Source organism: Ptychodera flava, chromosome 15 (genome assembly GCF_041260155.1).
Source record: "Ptychodera flava strain L36383 chromosome 15, AS_Pfla_20210202, whole genome shotgun sequence".
In the NCBI taxonomy this organism is placed as follows: domain Eukaryota; kingdom Metazoa; phylum Hemichordata; class Enteropneusta; family Ptychoderidae; genus Ptychodera; species Ptychodera flava.
In genome coordinates, this window is record NC_091942.1 from 20,344,703 (window position 1) to 20,364,649 (window position 19,947).

A 19,947-nucleotide genomic window follows, 5' to 3' on the forward strand; every position below is an offset into this window, starting at 1 on the left:
ATTGCTGTCCTCAGGTAATGTTGTATGATGTTGCTGTCCTCAGCCATTGTTGTATGATTGCTGTCCTCAGTGTTGTATGATTGCTGTCCTCAGTGTTGTATGATTGCTGTTCTCAGTGTTGTGTGATTGCTGTCCTCAGTGTTGTGTGATTGCTGTCCTCAGTGTTGTATGATTGCTGTCCTCAGTGTTGTATGATTGCTGTCCTCAGTGTTGTATGATTGCTGTCCTCAGTGTTGTATGATTGCTGTCCTCAGTGTTGTGTGATTGCTGTCCTCAGTGTTGTGTGATTGCTGTCCTCAGTGTTGTGTGATTGCTGTCCTCAGTGTTGTATGATTGCTGTCCTCAGTGTTGTGTGATTGCTGTCCTCAGTGTTGTATGATTGCTTCCCTCAGGTAATGTTGTATGATGTTGCTGTCCTCAGCCATTGTTGTATGATTGCTGTCCTCAGTGTTGTATGATTGCTGTCCTCAGTGTTGTATGATTGCTGTCCTCAGTGTTGTATGATTGCTGTCCTCAGTGTTGTATGATTGCTGTCCTCAGTGTTGTATGATTGCTGTCCTCAGGTAATGTTGTATGGTGTTGCTGTCCTCAGTGTTGTATGATTGCTGTCCTCAGTGTTGTTTGATTGCTGTCCTCAGTGTTGTATGATTGCTGTCCTCAGTGTTGTATGATTGCTGTCCTCAGTGTTGTATGATTGCTGTCCTCAGTGTTGTATGATTGCTGTCCTCAGGTAATGTTGTATGATGTTGCTGTCCTCAGCCATTGTTGTATGGTGTTGCTGTCCTTAGCCATTGTCACATTATGTCGCTGTTCTCAGCCATCAGTTGTATGATGTTTCTACCAACTTACCAGTTCATACAGACAAATGTAAAGTTAACATCTTTTGTGATTATTTTTACCTGTAATGCTTCATTTAAATTTTGTATTAAATTTTACAGGGTTAGAAAATTCAGAAGGCCAGGTTTAGAACGTTGTTCATCTGATACATCTGATACATGTAGCTCCAACAATGGGGCAGTGTGCATCTTACAAAAGACTTGACTGACAAAGAATGCCTTTCATACTACTACCAAGCAAACTTGCAGTACCACCAGTCTGATTTATCTGCTGGTGATCCACCAAAAACAAAATGAATTTTGCCAGGCTTTGATTTATGGTTCTGACTGCAATCTGTCTTGTCACTGATCATGAGGACATGTGTGTTTATGACATGAATAAATGGTAATGACATATTTTACATCAACTTACATGCATAAACAAAACATTTATGTCACTGATATATGCCCTATACTCAAGGCATGAACATGTATTTGTGCAATCAATATCTTACCATACTTCACTCTGTAGAGTAACATAGGTGTTTTCTGACAGAACAAAAATTATGTCAAAAATATGGATCCCGTGGATTTGGTTGTCATTCATGAACAGAAAGTATAGATTTATTTGTAAAAAAAATCATATTTCACCATTGAATTTTTTTGTGAGCACTTGAAGCTTTGGTCACTTTGTGACTTAAGTCAGAAAATTCAGGGCTAGTTTTAAGTCTTGCAAGCCACTCAAAAAAAATTTAGCTGATATGTCTTCAGTAATTCTTGATATGTATTTGATAAAACGTTTCTCTGTGCCGTCTGCGGTGTATATCCACAATGTGGATTACAGATAATTGTAAATCAATGTTTACAATTGAAATTTATGTGTTATGACTCTGTGTGTGTGTTTGTGTATCATATGTGTGAGTTTCGTGATTTCTGCAGCCTCCGCAAATTTATCGGAACAAACCGGAAACAAGCCCAGGCTTGATCTTGTCAGTGGTTCTCTGCGTGCATATTGTTTTGCCATTTGTCTCAGTTCCTCTCTCACAGTCATGGAAGAATTAGAGACAGCCATACAAAGTAGAATAACAGTGGATTTTTAGCTGTGACTGCTTGAAGGCATGACTGTAACCTTTGAAAATATTTTTGTAATTGTGGTTTCAGAGAACAACTACATTTTCTTTCCAACTAAAGGATGTTGATATGCCAAGTATTATCCATATAAACACAATACAGTGTACACAATCACAACACAGTATGTAATATCCATATTTTATGCATGGCAAATGAATTGTAGTCCAGAATAGAGTTTATTTGTCAACAGTAATCTGGTGTATTACAGACTCAGAGGAATTCTTGACAAGTTGAACCCTCGGGCATTGTTACATGATTTTTGGAATAGAACAGAAACTGTTTTACCAACAACACAAAAACAAAATAGAAAATACATCAAAATATTCAGCCAAAAACTTCTGGTGCTCCTCTCACATGCCAAATCAAAGCAGGATTATACAGTGTATTTATTTTTGCTGTGTGAATGGTTATAGGGGGTGTTCCCTATTGACACAGTTCATTCACCAGGGCTTGCAATCAGTACCGGTTCACTTCCTCCATACAGGCCTGAGCCAATGAAATATAGCAGCCAGGAATGCTGTATAATTACCTCTATTTCCACAGGTCACAAATGGCAAGAAAATTATCGGTGGCTATCGTCGTCTTGACTTAATGAACTGTCACTGTTACATCTGATGTCCGTGATAACAACTAAGTCAGCCATAATGAATGCCTCGGCTACGAGATGCTCAATTATACAATGAGATGTATATACCAAAGCGGTATATCACTGCCAGGGGTGACCTTGGGTCAAATTATTCAACCACTGTCAGCGCCTTGCTCAGAATCTCATTTTGTGGACTTATCCGCCATTTATTATGGATGATGAAAGGAGATTTTTGTTTCTCTGTACACGAAGCGGCAGACAATCACAGGTGCCGACAACGTAAATGTATTTTCTTCATGGCTGAGGAGGCTTGTCATGTCCACCTGATTGCTACATAGTGTGGAGTATTACCACACAATTGTCAATACCATTGAAATTGAAAATGGCTCCATCCATGCTGAGATATCTCCACCTCAAATCAACTCCAAGAAAAACGGAATTGCCTTCTCCTTATTAACCCTAAATACAGTTTGGAAATTGCTTCGAGCGGAGAGGATTCCCATTCTATTCTTTCCCCTCCCTACTAACCCAGCTTGTAATCAAAACAATTCCCTAAGGCCAGTAAGGGGAGCCCTGTCCCCATCACTCACAAAAGTTCATCAGAGGGAGTTCCACGCCGCATTGATTGAACATGTTATTTCATTCATTGGTACCCCTTCTGTAACACATCACGGCAAAATCACATCACTCAAAATGAATTATTTGTATTATTATTATTCTGTTACTTTTGTACAGTATTAAATGTGCAAGGCAAAGCAGCCATGTCGTGAACATATACATAAGATGACTTCTCTTCCCGGGTATCTCTTGAGTTTATATTACGGATGGCTTACGATGGCCTTTGCAGTAGTCAGGACAAATGAGAAAACAAATTGCCTATTAAGCTAGTGTGCACCACGAAAGTGAAAGACTTAAACTTTTGCTCAAATTTTCCTCAATGAAACATTCAGCCTTATTCTACCAAATCAATAATAAAAATCAGGGGTTACCGTGCAAATTTTGGTACTAGAGAAAGCAAATTACCCAATATTTACCGATATTGGCCTTTCAAAATGGCCGCCATCACTGTGTTAACTCTATAGGGAAAAATATAATTCTTGATTTTCAAAAAAACTGAGACGCTGAAAATTTTTCATTCACTGAGAGCTAATGAGCCCCCACAAGTGGTAGATTAGAAAAGAATTGTGAAAATTTGATTTTTTGGAGCAGCACAAGAAACTGTGTTTTACAAACAGAAAAGAAAGTAACATTAAGTATATTGAAAGTTACAGCTACTGAAACGTGTTTTGTAAAAGGCCAGTAATGCTAACTTTTGATAATTTTTGTCATGTTTTTGTTTTGAATGTCAACCATGATATTTTGCTCTACTCCTCCAAGCAGATTGAGGTAAACAGTATTCAGCTTGTCAACTCATCCTGTACTTATGTAAACTGCATTGTTATTGCTGACAAGTGAATTCCGTCCGGACTAGTGTGATCAGTACTGTGCATTTTACACATATAGAAGCAATGTTGATAAGCTAAGTAATGGGTAATGAAAAAATCAAAAATAAACATTACTAGCCCTTTAAAACAAATTTCTATGTATCCGTGTATTGAAATTTTCTTCTATTTAGATATTTTCTGTACATCAGGCATGAGAGCCAGGATAGTCTCCAGGAGAAATTCCTATAGCAAGATAAAATATAACAATAAATGTAGGTCAGTTTTGGTGATATACTTTTGTTTTAAGAGTGGTAGTATATCAAATAGACCTGGCTGGCTACTATACTATGTATATTATTAGTAAACAGTCATATAATCAAATTTTATAACACTCATATAAATACATTCAGACATTATGAAACAAACAGGTAGGGTTGTATAATTGATAAAAAAACAAGTACCATGGTCGGAAAACATACTCTTGATAACTGAAAATCAAGTCCCGTATTATTTATCAGTCTGCATGGGTGGTGTGGAAAAATCATAATGTACAACTCTTTGATATTGATTGACGGGACAGTTGCTGTAATCTTTTCATGTTTAGTAGCCGTGGGTTTTTCGCAACAATAGAATGATATGTGCAGTATATTGTATAGTTATTTTGTAGAGCAGGATTGATCGGCTGGTGTGTGATTATGAATATGCCAAATGTTTTGTAACCATATATTATCATTAATTTATTGCCTAAAAATATTATGAACTTGTAATGAATAAAAGAGTGCAGCACATGAGCAACAGGCTGTGTTGACAGGCCCAGTCTACTGTAGGGAGTAGAATAAGACACTCTGCCTCACATTTAGGTTAAAAATAGCGGGAAAAAATATGAAAATGGTGAGAATGTGGCTATTTACAAAGTTGTGATTTCTTATATTCTTGAGTGTATGATTGTCCATTTGACAAATTTGGCTTAAGTTTTTGTGCCCATGCCAACCGGCTGAAGATGACCATAATTATATTAACCTCCACGGAGGATGCTCCTAAATCATAGAAAGGATATCACATGACGCAGCCAAGTACCATGGTAACAGGTAACCCTTATGTGCATCTAATAAAGTCTTGCTACCGTGCTCTTTCAGGAAATGTCTTGCCTTGAGGTAGGCTGTTTTTACTTCCCATGATGCCAAGAGTGGGGAACACTCTGGTCTACTGAATATGGATCTAAATGCAAGATTTTAGTGGAAAACATATTGCGGAATCTGGACAATGAGAGAATGTTCACACATGAAATGAAAGCATGACATATATCTGATGACCATGCCTGCTCACGGTTGTTTTTACTTTATAAAAACACAAATAAACCTAAAAAACTTGAACTATTGTGAATTACCTTATATAGCTGTGAGGTATCATAGTATGTCCTTTAACCTTATGGCAAAATAGCATTGTTTAGATATGAGACTGCACAAAAATTTCAAAAATCAAATGATAGGCGGCCAAACAGCTTTAGGTCTTTCATTCAGTCCGATGCTCAGCCAAGGTGCATTGCACATTTGTTTGTTAATCCCTCCATAAAGTAACAGTTAGAACATGAAAGCAACATTCTAAGACATGAAAACAGTGGTGTAGCTGTTGTTCTTTCAGTGCTGTGAACCCCTAAGGCGAGTCCCGTGTTAATTTTCATTCAGATAGGGTGAACTATCGGGACAGATGGTTTGCCATGCAAGCTCAATGAAGTCAGCGCATCATACAAGTCAACAGAGGAGGGCGTTCTGAAGTGTGTGTGATGTGTTTCACATGCCTCATTGTTCCACCCTTTCACTACCATGGTTTGTCCCAAACCTATTGTTATCACTGGTGATTGTGGACCTGTTTACAGGGAATTGAGGGTAAACGGGTTTTAAAAAAAGAAAGGTTGGTAGGGTGTCTTGGTTTGAACTCTGCGCGGCATAATAACTTGGTTCCAGGAGGCACAGGTGTACCTTTCCTCCAAAGATATTGAGTCCGTTTGATTTCTTCTTCCTTGCATTGATTAAAGAAAAAGACAACTGGCATAGTGACAGCATAACATGGGCATAATCCCTGTGTTCATCATACATAATGTGTACAGTAGCACTGTAAATCAGGTTGACATTTAACTTTATATAATATAATAGTCCTCAACAAAATGATGATCAAAGTATTGATGATTTCAAGTCGAATCCAATGATTTCAATGGCTGAAAATTACTGACGGATGACTACTTTTACATTCCATAGATTTATCATTTTGCATGATTTACTTTGTTGTAAAAATTGAATGTATAGTTTGGTTGTAACCACGCGAGTAGAATCACCACATGAATCCAAAGGGCAATTGTGATTTACCATTTTGAATAGGGTTATATACTGCTTCTCATATTGCTTTCATGAATATGCTGGTCGCCACACTGGCTACGCAGGCATGGTATTATAGGAACCAATACTGCAGTGATCTGGATGAATATAAATCAGAACGACAGACCTCTGCCAGCAGTTTGTACATTTTAAATGGTACGCAGGAAACGTAAGATGTTTGTCAGTTAACTTCCACTGATAGCTGTTGTTTACAATTCTGTCAAAAAAAATGGAGGACCTGCAGCCAAAACCTCCACATACTTCAGAGATGGCACTGTCTGTGTTAGTTATCAGGTCAGGTGGTTCTTAGTCGTACTAGATTCTTAAAAAATTTAAACCTTCAATATACAATTGTACCAAAGATCATCAGCCCACAGTGGTCTTTTGAAACTCCCTGGCAACAAAAATTGTGCAGATTTGTCACAACCCAGAGCAAGCTAGCAAGTCCTGAATTAAATCTCTGTTTAATACCTTGACTGTTACCATACTTAACTTTACAAGCTGTCATTTATTTATGTTCATATCTCAGTATGAGTGATAGAAAGATTCCTATAACTTTGTATACCTTGAATTTGACTCATGTTTCATGTAATGCAATAAAAGAAAATCTCTGTTGTAGACAGTACTGCTGTCTATGGTTCAGTGTTTAGAATTGATGTCACTGCAAAAGCTAAAAAAAATCATCTCACTCATCAGCATTACCACACTGTGAAAGACATTCTACAGTTGTGCAAAAATGCCATGGAAGAACAAAATCAACAATGTTTTTTTCAAGCTGGGCAGAAATTCCTCTTTTCCAGTCCTTCTTGAAACACTTCACCAGCTGTGAGAAGATTTCAAGCAGAGATGGGAGTCTACGACAACTGTAAGAATTGTGAGATGTGTGTGTGGGATGAAAGAATTAATGTTGTGGTGCGTGAGAGAACTGCCAAATTGCTCTCAGGTGATGCAAGCAGTGTTGCAACAGGCAGATGAAATAGTCTATGGGTTATTCAGACGGCTAGAGTAACTTCATAGAGTGAGTTTGCAGACTGACATGTATACTGTATGGTCAGCAGCCTGTAGTTCTTGGTATTTTTGGTTCTAGTGTGTATGCACCAACCAACCAAGCAAATGTATTTATTCATCCCAGTGATTTTCAAAGTTCCATTTAACAACACAAAACCGAGGTATTTATTAACAATATCTGTGTTTGGATTCTCACAACCTCGCCTCAGCTGGGCAATTTTGCCATTTCCTGCCTTTCCTCTTTAGTCGTTGCCCAGTTCACCAAACTGGCTGTCAGCAAGGCTACGTATTTGGATTGGACCTGATGGCTGGCTAGCCAGACTGTTGAGGGCACATCAGCGTAGCTCAGGGATAAGAAGCTGTATAGGTATAAAGCAAGCCAGGGGCTCTGAGAGAGTCTAATGTATAGCGAACATGTACCAAATAAATTGAGTGTTGAATTGTCATAACATCCTTCCATCTGGTCTGAGATTGGTGTAAGAAGATCGGCCTGGAGATGTCCATAAGTTGATCTCATTTGCAGTGGTTGTTTGTTCTTGAGGTGTCAGTAATTGGTAGCAGAACGGAGTTTACTGGACTTGTAAACATTATACACAGTACATGTGGAGTACTTGACAGTTTGTGAAAAAACAGAAATGCCGGGCAATTATTTGTGCATAGTTGAAAAATTAGCTACATCACATCGAAATCTTTCAGAACTGTGTTTATCTTTGTGTCCCAGATACGGTTTTTGTAGACAGAGGTCATATGGCAAGGACCGTGCCTTGGAGAAAAGCGACAAGCTGTATGGCCTGGGTTTACAGATACCATATCGGGGCTACGAAAGGTTTTGAAATTGTTAAATCTGTAATAGCCAAACTTCTTGGTTTCACAGGTTCAGCAAAACTGATGTGTTGTTGTTGAGTGTATGAAGGAAAACGCATCATAGCAGTGGTGAGAAAAAAGATAAATTTATATTCAGGCACTCGCCTGCCTTATTTAGGGAAAGAGAACTCTGTACAGCAAAATATTGCAAAAAATATACTCAAAATATTTTTTTACAGGGCTGAATGTACTGTTATACCTAAATACCTAAATAATCTACAAGATGAAATAGCATATGGCTGCAAAATATGGTATATGTATTTTGCAGTTTTCAATAGAAAAGTTCACCTTTATCAAGGTTGATAATGATTAAAGAGTTATGACTTTTGTACACACCAAAAACTTGCTGAAATTCCGTGCACTTTGCTTTTCAATTGCTATCATATATGTTTGCTATCATAATCATTTCAGCTCTTGCATATCTCAACCTGTAAACCTTGCCAGAAGGTTAGTCAATAATTTGGTCAACATGTACGCCTTCCCCCTGATGTCTTATGATATGAATTCTGTCATGTTTCTTCATTCTGTTGTGTATACTCAACTAAAACCTAGTCCCATTTTATTGTGAAAAATGTAAATATTATAAATTAATAATGAAGTCCCCTTGTATTGCTGTTGTCATTACCCATTTCAAATAGGATATTTTTGTGAAAAATACAAGTAGATTTAACTGAATCGGATATAGCTTGGATACTTTTTTGCAGAAAGTTTTGGAAATGTATTTTTGAAAGGAGTATGGGAGATATTTGCCAAGTGTTTGTGCTCTTCTGTCCATTTTGCAAATAAAAAATGTTTGGCATCAGGATCCCCCATGGTTTATGCAATGAGACAGTGTGTGCAGAGGGGAAATATGCCACCAACCATGTATGATATAGAAAAACATACATATCCTGTCAGAGTTGACCTTTAACCTGTCTACGACCTTTGACCAGACATTTCAAGTCTGAAGACTGAATGCTGATTCAGATGGGAAGTGACTTGTGCCCCTGCGGATTATGAATATGATAACTAGCTGGGCCGTATTAATGGTAGGACTGATCAATTTCAGAGAATCAAGATCATTAATGGTGTAATGTGTTGTGCAGAAATCAGTGTACGAGACTGTAAATTTCAATGTTCTCTCCGCTGTCGATGTCAGTACCGTGTTGTTGTGTGATGGATGTCAGTTCACATTCCATCTTGACTTCAATTTGCCAGCCATTGGATAATTTCTCTCTCCCATTTCCTGCGCCGATTTTTCTCTCGGTGGGTCTCCTGTGTAGACCGCGTGACATTTTTGTGAAATGTGTCGTTCACATTTCAAATTTTCATGCTTTCAAGTTTTCTCGATTATGGTTTAATATGCATCATACACAAGCCGCTGAAGGGTTCAACCATTTGAGATGAGTCATAACAACCGCATTTCTTATTTTGACATTATGTTTATGCATACAATAATTTCCACCTAGAAGCTCTGTGCAATTTCATCTCGTTTTTCCTTTGTTCTCAGTGTTCTTCATGTGTGTTGTGTGCCCAGAACAGAATTCACTGAAAAACCAAGGTTTTTTTCAGTGGCGGAGGCAGTATGATAAACACGCATATGATATTCACTCAGTGGCTAATGGCGATGTTATTGGAAGGGCCTCAGGAGGGGATATTGTTGTACTGTGCTTGGCCTCCCTCCAACATGCCATCTTCTGCTGTGTGTTTTTGCATTGATTGAGAAACGTGCACGCAGTTGGAAAAAATACAGACGCTGGTGGAAATGTGCAAGTTTGGTATTGTCCATTCCTCTGTGTCTAGGCTCAATTCGGTTCAGCCGGCCTCTTCTGATAGGAGATATCTGATACAACATCATTCCCGAAATAAAACTCGATTCCAGTCGAGTTTAATATATTTTGTGGAATTGCTGTAATCTTCGTCAATGGTACTCCTGCGCTTCGTTCAAACAGACTCCCAACTGTCTTCCGTAGCAAAAATTTATTTCCGTAGTGGCATGTAGCTAGGGAATTTCTACATTATGGGCTATCGTACAGTGATTGAACTGCCCACATACCAGCAAAAGTATGGTAGATCACATACTTGTTTTAAATTACCAGATCAACAGACTTGGGCAAGTTTTTAGCAATCTTTCCCCAGCGGGGTGCTTGATTTCCTGGTTTTGTGCTCTTTAAATTAAGATTTTACATTTATCAAAGAGGAAGAAACAACCCTTTCATTTTATTAACACACATCATATGAAAAAATGTCCATCATCGTAATATCAATAACTTGTAGGTGTTGTAGGAACAGTAATTATGAACTAAAATGGCACTTGGGTTCTCATAAAAGGAACGTTTCATTCTAAAATCTGTGAAAATAAAATATACAGGCATAATATTTTAATTTTCATAGTACTAAGGTGGTAGTCTTGTGTGCCACCACTGTTGAAACAGTCAGGTGGAGATCATTTTACGTATGAAATGTGATCTTTTTTTGATCAGAATCTCTTGGTTAATATATATACTTCAACAAAAAATTTTAATCAGTGAGGATCTTCTAGTATTGCTATCACGACAGTAAATATAATCAGTGAACTTGTGTCATTTTTACTCTGATAAATACATTTCAACATTGCGTACTTGTGTCCCAATTTGACTATGTTTCCCTGTTTTACATTATTTACATGTCGACTTGCATCGCAAGATTAGAAAGGGGCACAAAGTCCCAGAGTAATGTATTATATGTCATTCCATCAAGATTTTGAGTTCAAACGGTCAAGATTGGAGATCAGTGGACACAGGACAGTCTTGTGCATTACTCACTGGTAACATAGGGAGTTGTCAGGGATGCAGTACATTGATAGAGGCCCCCCTAAGAAAGTCCCTTTTAGTACTCACCCAAATGTGTTTCAGTGTAATCTTCACTCGTGCCATCAAATATAAGCAAGACAAGACCAAGTTAATCTCAGCGACACGGCATTCCAAAAGCGTACGCATCAAGTTAATTTATATCGGTGTTCAGAGATGTATGTAGTTCACTAAAGGTTTAGGCAAAGACTAAATGTGGCATGTTGGTGAATGATGCATTGTGACACTGATTGTACCCTACAAAAGACATCAGGTTGATGTTTTATTTGAAAAATTCAAGATTCTTGATATCTTCTATTCTGACATGTAACACAGAAGGTACTCATCAGATATTTTCAGTCTGTGCACCGATGACAAGGAAGTTAAAATAACTCATATAAACTGAAATCTTTATTTCTGGATTCTGCTGTCCTCAAAACTAAATACAGTACGACAGTTTTATGCGAGGAAATGTCAACCTCACAAGCGGCGAGCATAAAATCTGTGAGTTCATCAGATCTAAATAACGAACGACAGAGACTTGTAAAATAGCCTGGTACTATACATGCATGCATACATGCAAGTACAGTACGGCCATTACAAACCAGGGAGTGATTTCCATCATTGATTTGATGTCAGTCTGAAATGGCCGCTATCTTCATTTCCTGGTCTCTCTGCATGCAAGCTACACTATTCTCAACCTGAATTCAATTTACTCAGCTGACTCATTCTCAAAAACACATTCAGAATGTGATTGAAATGGCTCCTGAAGATTGTTTTTTTTACTCATCAGTTTGTTTTCTTTTGACCTGATCATAAATGATGAACTTCATTTCGATTCAGGTATGTCAGAACTGACTGTAAACATTAAAACAGGGTCACCATTATCACTAGTGTTTCATTTTCATGATTGATAACAAATGTTTAATATTTTATTTAATTTGAAGAATTAGGCATTCACCTGTCAATTTATATTGATGTTTTTTCCCCAGGAAAATTACTGCATTCGCAAAATGACATATTGAGAAATGGCAAACACCGTGTCATGAATTTGACAATGTAAAACCCTGCAGCGTCCGCTGTGTAGTTTGCGTGTCCTTTCTCCTAGAGGTATCGCATTAATGTGATGCTGTCGTAGATTTGAACTTATTGTCAATGCAGACAGCTACCCGGGCAATAAGAGCAATGATTGAACATTCTAAGGCCATAGATCTTTGAAGTGGATGAGCCGAGGTGGCTTATACAGATTTACTGCTGAAGCAAGTTTTGCCCAGCATACTGAGAGCTTCAGTGTGTGTACCAGTTGCTCCACTCGCCGCGTGGATTCTGTAATTTCCAAGAAACCACAAGCAGAACAAGACACTATCTGCAGGTCCCATCACTTCAAATATAGCTATCTTTTAAGTCATCTTTAACCTCATCCTGAAAAAATATGACATAACTAATATTCTCATGTCTGTCTAGTAGACCTTACACCATAATGATTCACTTCGCCCTGGTAATGGGCAAATACTTTATGGCGTGTTCCTCCCCTGAATAGAAATAAAGAAAGGAAATGAATGGCCAATTTGTGATAGCTTTATCATCTAGAACCGCATACTAAGGCGCGTTCAAAAAAAATGGTGAGGGGGGGGGCTGGAGGAATCGCGATTGAAATCTTATTTTTTTTCAGATCCCCCCCCTCAATACCCTCAAAAATTTTCAAGTCCCCCCCTCAATACCCTCAAAAATTTTCAAGTCCCCCCCCCCCAATTACCATATAGCCGCTTTATGCACGCAGAGTAAAAAAAACATGTAATGTGTGGTTCTGCACGCAAATGTTCAACGCTACCTCTTATCAGCAGGTTGTAGAGCCATATACCTAGGGCAAGTTCTTAAATTGATTCATTTTTAAATGCATCAGTGAACTTTTTGGATATCTCAGTCTAAGCCGACTTGAGTTTATCCAACTCTGGCCAATTCAATGGCACCAGCTGAAAAGCACACAAAATGACAATCATGAGAGAGTATGAAAATTGTGTATTCCTAGCTACGTTTAACCAAATTGTGAAAAAATGAGCACAGTGACCTACCCAATTTTTTTTTCAAAAGTACAAGACATATGCAACTTAGATGCCACTTATGAAATGTTTTACAAAGTTGACAATACTGGAAAGTTAAAATATTCCATGATATTAATGTTTTGATCTCAGAAATTTTGGGTGTAATAATGGCAAATTTGATAACAAATAAAAGATTCCATCTAGTCACATATTTTTCCATTTAAATTAGAGTCTTTACTGTTCAAAGTTGTACTTTTGTGTTATCGGTACAATGAGATGTGAAAATTTCATTCACTGCATGAACTTGAAATGAATGGTTTTATATATTGATTTTAAGTGATTTTAGAAAAACGGACTTTTCATCGTACATTTGTATAAGATCAAGGATGGTGACCCCATCTTTTTTCTCTAATATTTGATTGTTCTCATATGCCAGAATTCAAAATCCATGGTAACTGTTAGTTCCCTAGTCTTTTATGTGTTGCTCTCCGGCTGAATCCTGTGTACAAGAAGATGTATGTTTCACTGTCGATTGAGTGTACTATGACCGAAACTCTTCTTAAACTACATCAGAGTCAGAGCTACATGTATCACTGTCACTGCCAGTATGTAGTAGCAGGGCAGTAGTTGTATTAACTTTTTATTTTGACAATATTTTTGTTCAGTTTATACAATTGTGTTCTTGCCCAGCTATCCAGTATTCATCTTGCCTACACAGCCTACGTGTACCATGCATTTGCATCATTCAATTATCACCAATATTTAGACAAACGGCTTTGTTGACAAACTGAACATTGTCTTTTTCAGCAGCATGCTGTAGAGAGACACCAAGAAACTGTGTTTGATACATTGCATAGAAATATTGAAAAATTATCAACAGTTGTAGCTCCTGCCCCATTACAAGGCCAACTTGTTCTACGAAAATTTAATGGCATTCATACATTTTTTAGACTCTTTCGAGATTAAAGACATAAAATATGACAAAACGGTTCTAGATTTTGTTTAATTATTACTAACATTAGAACATTTGGACAACATCCAAATGTTGGGAGTCAAAATATTTTTAGGTCCCCCCCCTATAGGCAGAGCAAAACTTTCAAGTCCCCCCCTCGACTACCCCAAAAATTTTCGAATCCCCCCCTGAATTCCTCCAGCCCCCCCCTCACCACTTTTTTTGAACGCGGCCTAAATAGAATAAATAGCTGCAACAGCAAAGTGAGAGGTGAATGCAGAATTCTGTATCGTACTGCGATGTGATTTCTGTCAAATTTCCTTTCCGCAAAGTTGTTTACGTGTACTTGCTACTGTATGTCTAATCTAGAAATCATAAAAATGAAGCATAAAACAGCTGTAAAGTCGTATTGATATCTTTTAAAATCATACTTTAATTAATGTGCTTACTGTGAAAGATGTTTATTTGTCCATCATGTAATATTTTCGCCTAGTGAACATGGTTTTTACAAGAAGTAGGGGAGATTTATCGTACACGGTACGGCACTGATGTAAAAAATTCTTACGTACACAACAATTTTGTGTATACAAGTATTCTCATTAAATTTTCTTTTTATTTCTTATTGAAACAATACACTTCTGTGCATACTTGTTAGTCCCCACGGACACCGTCCGGGGGGACTTATAGGTTTGGTCATGTCCGTGCGTGTGTGCGTCCGTGCGTGCGTGCGTGCGTGTGTGCGTCCGTGCGTGCGTCCGTCCGTCCGTTCACGCAGATATCTCAGAGATGCAAGAAGCGATTTCATTCAAACTTGGTACAAGGATTACTTCATATGTCATACAGATGCACGTCGATTTGTTTTGTGATACGATCCAATATGGCCGCCAGGCGGCCATTTTATTACGATTTTTCATGTACAGAGCCATAACTCAGACATGTTTCAACCGATTTTATTCAAAGTTGGTACAAGGACATTGACCAATGTCATAGATATGCACATCAATTTGTTTTGTGATACAATCCAATATGGCCGCCAGGCGGCCATTTTATTACAATTTTTTCATATACAGTGCCATAACTCAGACATGTTTTAACCGATTTTATTCAAAGTTGGTACAAGGACATTGACCAATGTCATAGATATGCATGTCAATTTGTTTTGTGATACAATCCAATATGGCTGCTGTGTGGCCATTTTATTACGATTTTTTTCATATGCAGAGGCATAACTCAGGCATATCTCAACCGATTTTATTCAAAGTTGGTACAAGGACATTGACCTATGTCTTACATATGTACGTCAATTTGTTATGTGATACGATCCAATATGGCCGCTAGGCAGCCATTTTATTACGATATTTTCATGTACAGAGCAATAACTCAGACATGTTTCAACGGATTTTATTCAAAGTTGGTAAAAGGAGATTGACTAATGTCATACATATGCATGTCAATTTGTTATGTGATACGATCCAATATGGCTGCCTTGCGGCCATTTTATTACGATTTTTTCCTGTCGAGGGCCATAATACTCTAAGGCATATCTTAACCGATTTTATTCAAAGTTGGTACAAGGACATTAACCTATGTCATACATATGTATGTCAATTTGTTTCTTGATATGATCCAATATGGCTGCATGGCAGCCATTTTGTTACAATTTTTTCGTGTCCTTAGCCAAAACTTGGGCATGTCTCAATTAATGAAGAGGACTCTATCCTCTTAGGACATGTAATCAAAGTACCCTTAACAAGTGGGGACTGTGTCATCAACGATGACTTGTTTAATTTTACACAGTCATATTCCTATGATGTTTAAATCAGACTATTTTCTCTGGAGTCTATGGTCAGACTTATTATCAGCTACAACATTGAAATGGTCACTCATACAGAAAAGTAAGCATGGCCTGTGTTCATCATAATATTTACTGGCTAGTGTACCATTGGCTTGTATTCAATCGTCATTCAATGTTATTACAAAAACACATCTACTGATATCTAACACTAGCATGAAAGTACCACTTGAAAATGATCAATGTTAAAGTCAACAGATTAATCAGAATAACATGGGACAAGATTCATAGAATAAACAGTTGTAAGAGAAGTGAAATAGTTAGATCTCTTCTTGCTTGATTCAATACAGTACAGTGGAATTTGTTACTCATCACTATCATCTCATCAAATCTGTAATATATAAAATGCAAAGTTTTTGGCTCCAATATTGCCATATATATATATATCAGGTAGTGATTTACATTTTCACTCAATGGCAAGGAAAATCCTTGAGTGGTCAGAAAGTTTCACTGTAACGGTAAAAGTTGTTTCAAGACTGGAAGAAGGGAGGCCGACTATTTTAGCCATAATGTAGAATTGAACTGTAAGTGTTTTGCTGTGTCTGGTTGTTTCTTAATCCAGTGTGCAGGGATTTATTTGTTAAATTAATCCTGTCATGGATGATTCATTATCAAAAATCGAACATAACTGAAACTCAATGCATGGAAAATGTTTTAGAGGCGTACACCTATACCTGCAGCCCCTTCCTTCTGTATCCATTACCTATGAGTGTAACCGACTGATATTCATGTATAAGTGATGAAGATGTCTTCTTCAATTATTCATGCTAGCTGTACTGTGTTGGCTTTCATGACTTGCTTCAAATAATGGAACAGAAGAGATCTGGTGACTTGCTAAAATGGAGGCTTTGATGATGGGCTGGTAAATTGGATTGTAATTTTAAACTGTTTCTGTCAGTGCGCGGTGATCATTGCCCGGTAATCAGCCGGTCTCTGTGACCATGATGCTGACAAAATGAGAGATGTTTGCCAAGGGTTGTAACCGTAAGTCCCCGGGTTCTCTGACAGGTGTCTGCCCTCTGCAATGCTCGCCTTGCCAGTGTTGTCGAATCAGGAAAGGGATTGGCTGACAAAACAGCCAATTGCAGGAGAGCTCATACTCCTACGCCACCTATCGAGATCATTTCTGTCATTTCCAATCTCCATGTTTATTTTCACTGAGTCCCCACGGACACCGTCCGGGGGGACTTATAGGTTTGGTCATGTCCGTGCGTGCGTGCGTGCGTCCGTCTGTGCGTCCGTCCGTCCGTTCACGCAGATATCTCAGATACGCCTGGAGCGATTTCATTCAAACTTGGTACATAGATTACTTCATATGTCATACATATGCACGTCGATTTGTTTTTTGATACGATCCAATATGGCCGCCAGGCGGCCATTTTATTACGATTTTTTCATGTACAGAGCCATAACTCAGGCATATCTAAACCGATTTTATTCAAATTTGGTACAAGGACATTGACCTATGTCATACATATGCACGTCGATTTGTTCTGTGATACGATCCAATATGGCTGCCAGGCAGCCATTTTATTACGATTTTTTCATGTATAGAGCCATAACTCAGGCATATCACAACTGATTTTATTCAAAGTTGGTACAAGGACATTGACCAATGTAATACATATGCACGTTGATCTGTTTTGTGAAACGATCCAATATGGCCGCCAGGCGGCCATTTTGTTAAGGTTTTTTCATGTACAGAGCCATAACTCAGGCATATCTCAACCGATTTTATTCAAAGTTGGTACAAGGACATCAACCCATGTAATATATATGCACATTGATTTGTTTTGTGAAATGATCCAATATGGTCGCTGTGTGGCCATTTTGTTACGTTTTTTTCATGTTCAGAACCATAACACAGACATGTATCAAGCAAATTTATTCAAAGTTGGTACAAGGAGATTGACTTATGTCATACATATGCACGTCAATTTGTTTTGTGATACGATCCAATATGGCTGCCGTGTGGCCACTTTGTTATGATTTTTTCATGTACAGAGCCACAACTCAGGCATATCTCAACCGATTTTATTCAAAGTTGGTACAAGGACATTAACCTATGTCATACATATGTAAGTCAATTTGTTTCATGATATGATCCTATATGTGCATGGCAGCCATTTTGTCTTTTCATGTCCTTAGCCAAAACTAGGGCACGCCTCAACGGATTTTATTCACCGATTTTATTCAAACTTAGTAAAAGGACATCACAGACCAAATTCATGAAGAGGATTCTATCCTCTCTGAGGGCTTGTAATCAAAGTACCCATTAACAAGTGGGGACTGTGTCATCTACGATGACTTATTTTCACTGTGTTTCCTGGATACCGGATTCAGATTTTCTTTAGATTTCCGCTTAGAATCCAAGAAATCTCCAGCTACAGCTAATGTAAAACAAACCACGTTGGATTTGAATTCATGTATTTCATATGAATTGTGTTCATTTCAATGTCATCACTTTTTGAGAACAGATGCTTTTATTTAGGAACAAGCCAGATTTGGGCAAACTTTTATATAATCTGCATTTCATGACTGAGAAAGATAATTTTGAAGGCCAAGATTCAGAAAAAAGCATTAAGAAATGCAAAATTTTCACAAATGTTTGTAAATAATATGATTGATATTGTGATATCTGTAAGGTATCATATTTATTACTTATCAGAAATTGTTCCTGTTCATCACGTGTTACCTTGACTACTTGTAAGCTGATTACCACATAAACATACTAAAAATTCTTGGTTTGAATGAACACTGTTGACGCATTCTGTGAAGATGTCATGTCTTTTGTTCAGGTACATTCATTATTCCATAGCAGTGCAAGCCAATGCAATAGACACAGTAAACACATTTCCATTTCCGGTATTGAGATCATAGTCAACAGTGCTTCCTTCTACATTTCACCAAAGACAAATTCTGATTCCACTTTCATGGTTATCCCATTCAGTGGATGTGACATTTATTGATAACTGGAAGTTGTCGAGTTTTTTACATTTATGATTTTTCTCCCTTTCAGAATGACAACTCTGTATTTCCTTTGAACCGCTGTATTTAATAGGATATTTTGAAGACCTGTCCATCAGGCTTCAAATCTGTCATGTGAATCCAATTCCATTTCAACATTCAATTCCTCCCGCGGAGAGCTAATCAAATTTCCATGGAAACACACAATGGCAGAGTAACACTTAACCTTGGTCAATCCCGCTGTCGTATTTTTCTTTTTTAACCCAATTACAGGAAAAGAGAATATACTCTGATGAAGAGGTGGAAAAAAATGTACAGTTTTCCCATTTTAAAGCTAAAAAGCGGTCATATCTCGGTTTAAGTTTCCCAGGCCAATTAAGCATGATATTATTGGCATTTGCAGTTGTTAACGTTTTGTTGGTGATCTGCAGTCCATGTTTTGTAATGTCCTCAAAGGACAGGCAAACAATGGTTCATCCTACATTCATGGGAGAAAGCAAATGCTCTCAGGTGTGCTGCGAGAAGCCTCTAGGTAAGACCCAATAATGGAATACTCTTACCAGGCCCTGGCCAAGGTAATGGGGAGCAGTCCAACTGGGAAAAGCCATACCGCTGTCAGTCAAAATAACATATTGTTGGTGCGAGGAAGGAAAACGATTTTTGCTCCACTACTGACAGAAGTATAGACTGAAAGATTTGAAATCTGAGATTTACAAATATTGTTTGATGTTGTACATATACATCACTGCAAAGTATACGATGCACTAACCACTGCAAAAGCAGTTAGGGTTTTGGTTTAGTCCTAGTCGTTTTTCATTGACTGGTAAAACCTTTGAAATCGCAGAGTTTTCGCTCTGAATTTTCAAACCACGAAGACAAGTTATCTGAAGTTTTGTTGACAAGTAAAGTATTTTAGCAACAGTGTTCTGAGTTGCTTTGAGTATAATAATTTCATTCATGTTCATCATGCTAGCTTGGCTTACTGTGGATTGCTGACATTTGTCATGTAGCTGTGTCAGTCAATCTGAATTTACTGTCAGTGATGGCTCGCATTTTAATATCATAAAATTTTCATGATACTTTTGTTCAGTGTGATCTCAAAATTACAGAGAAATACACACGACCAT

General features: G+C 37.8%; 1 protein-coding gene across 8 annotated transcripts in view; it reads left to right on the plus strand.

The window, feature by feature from the left end:
- Positions 1-19,947, plus strand: part of LOC139151481 (dentin sialophosphoprotein-like) — a 65,589-nt gene that overhangs the window by 19,596 nt on the left and 26,046 nt on the right. Inside the window, exon 1 of one of the 8 annotated variants that reach the window (XM_070724310.1) lies at positions 9,135-9,228. The exons of the other annotated variants lie outside the window; for them this stretch is intronic. Within the exon in view, the coding sequence (XP_070580411.1) occupies positions 9,196-9,228 (33 nt within the window). The 5' untranslated portion in view covers positions 9,135-9,195. Of the gene's footprint in view, positions 1-9,134; positions 9,229-19,947 lie in introns of those variants that run through there. 8 annotated transcript variants of the gene reach the window in all.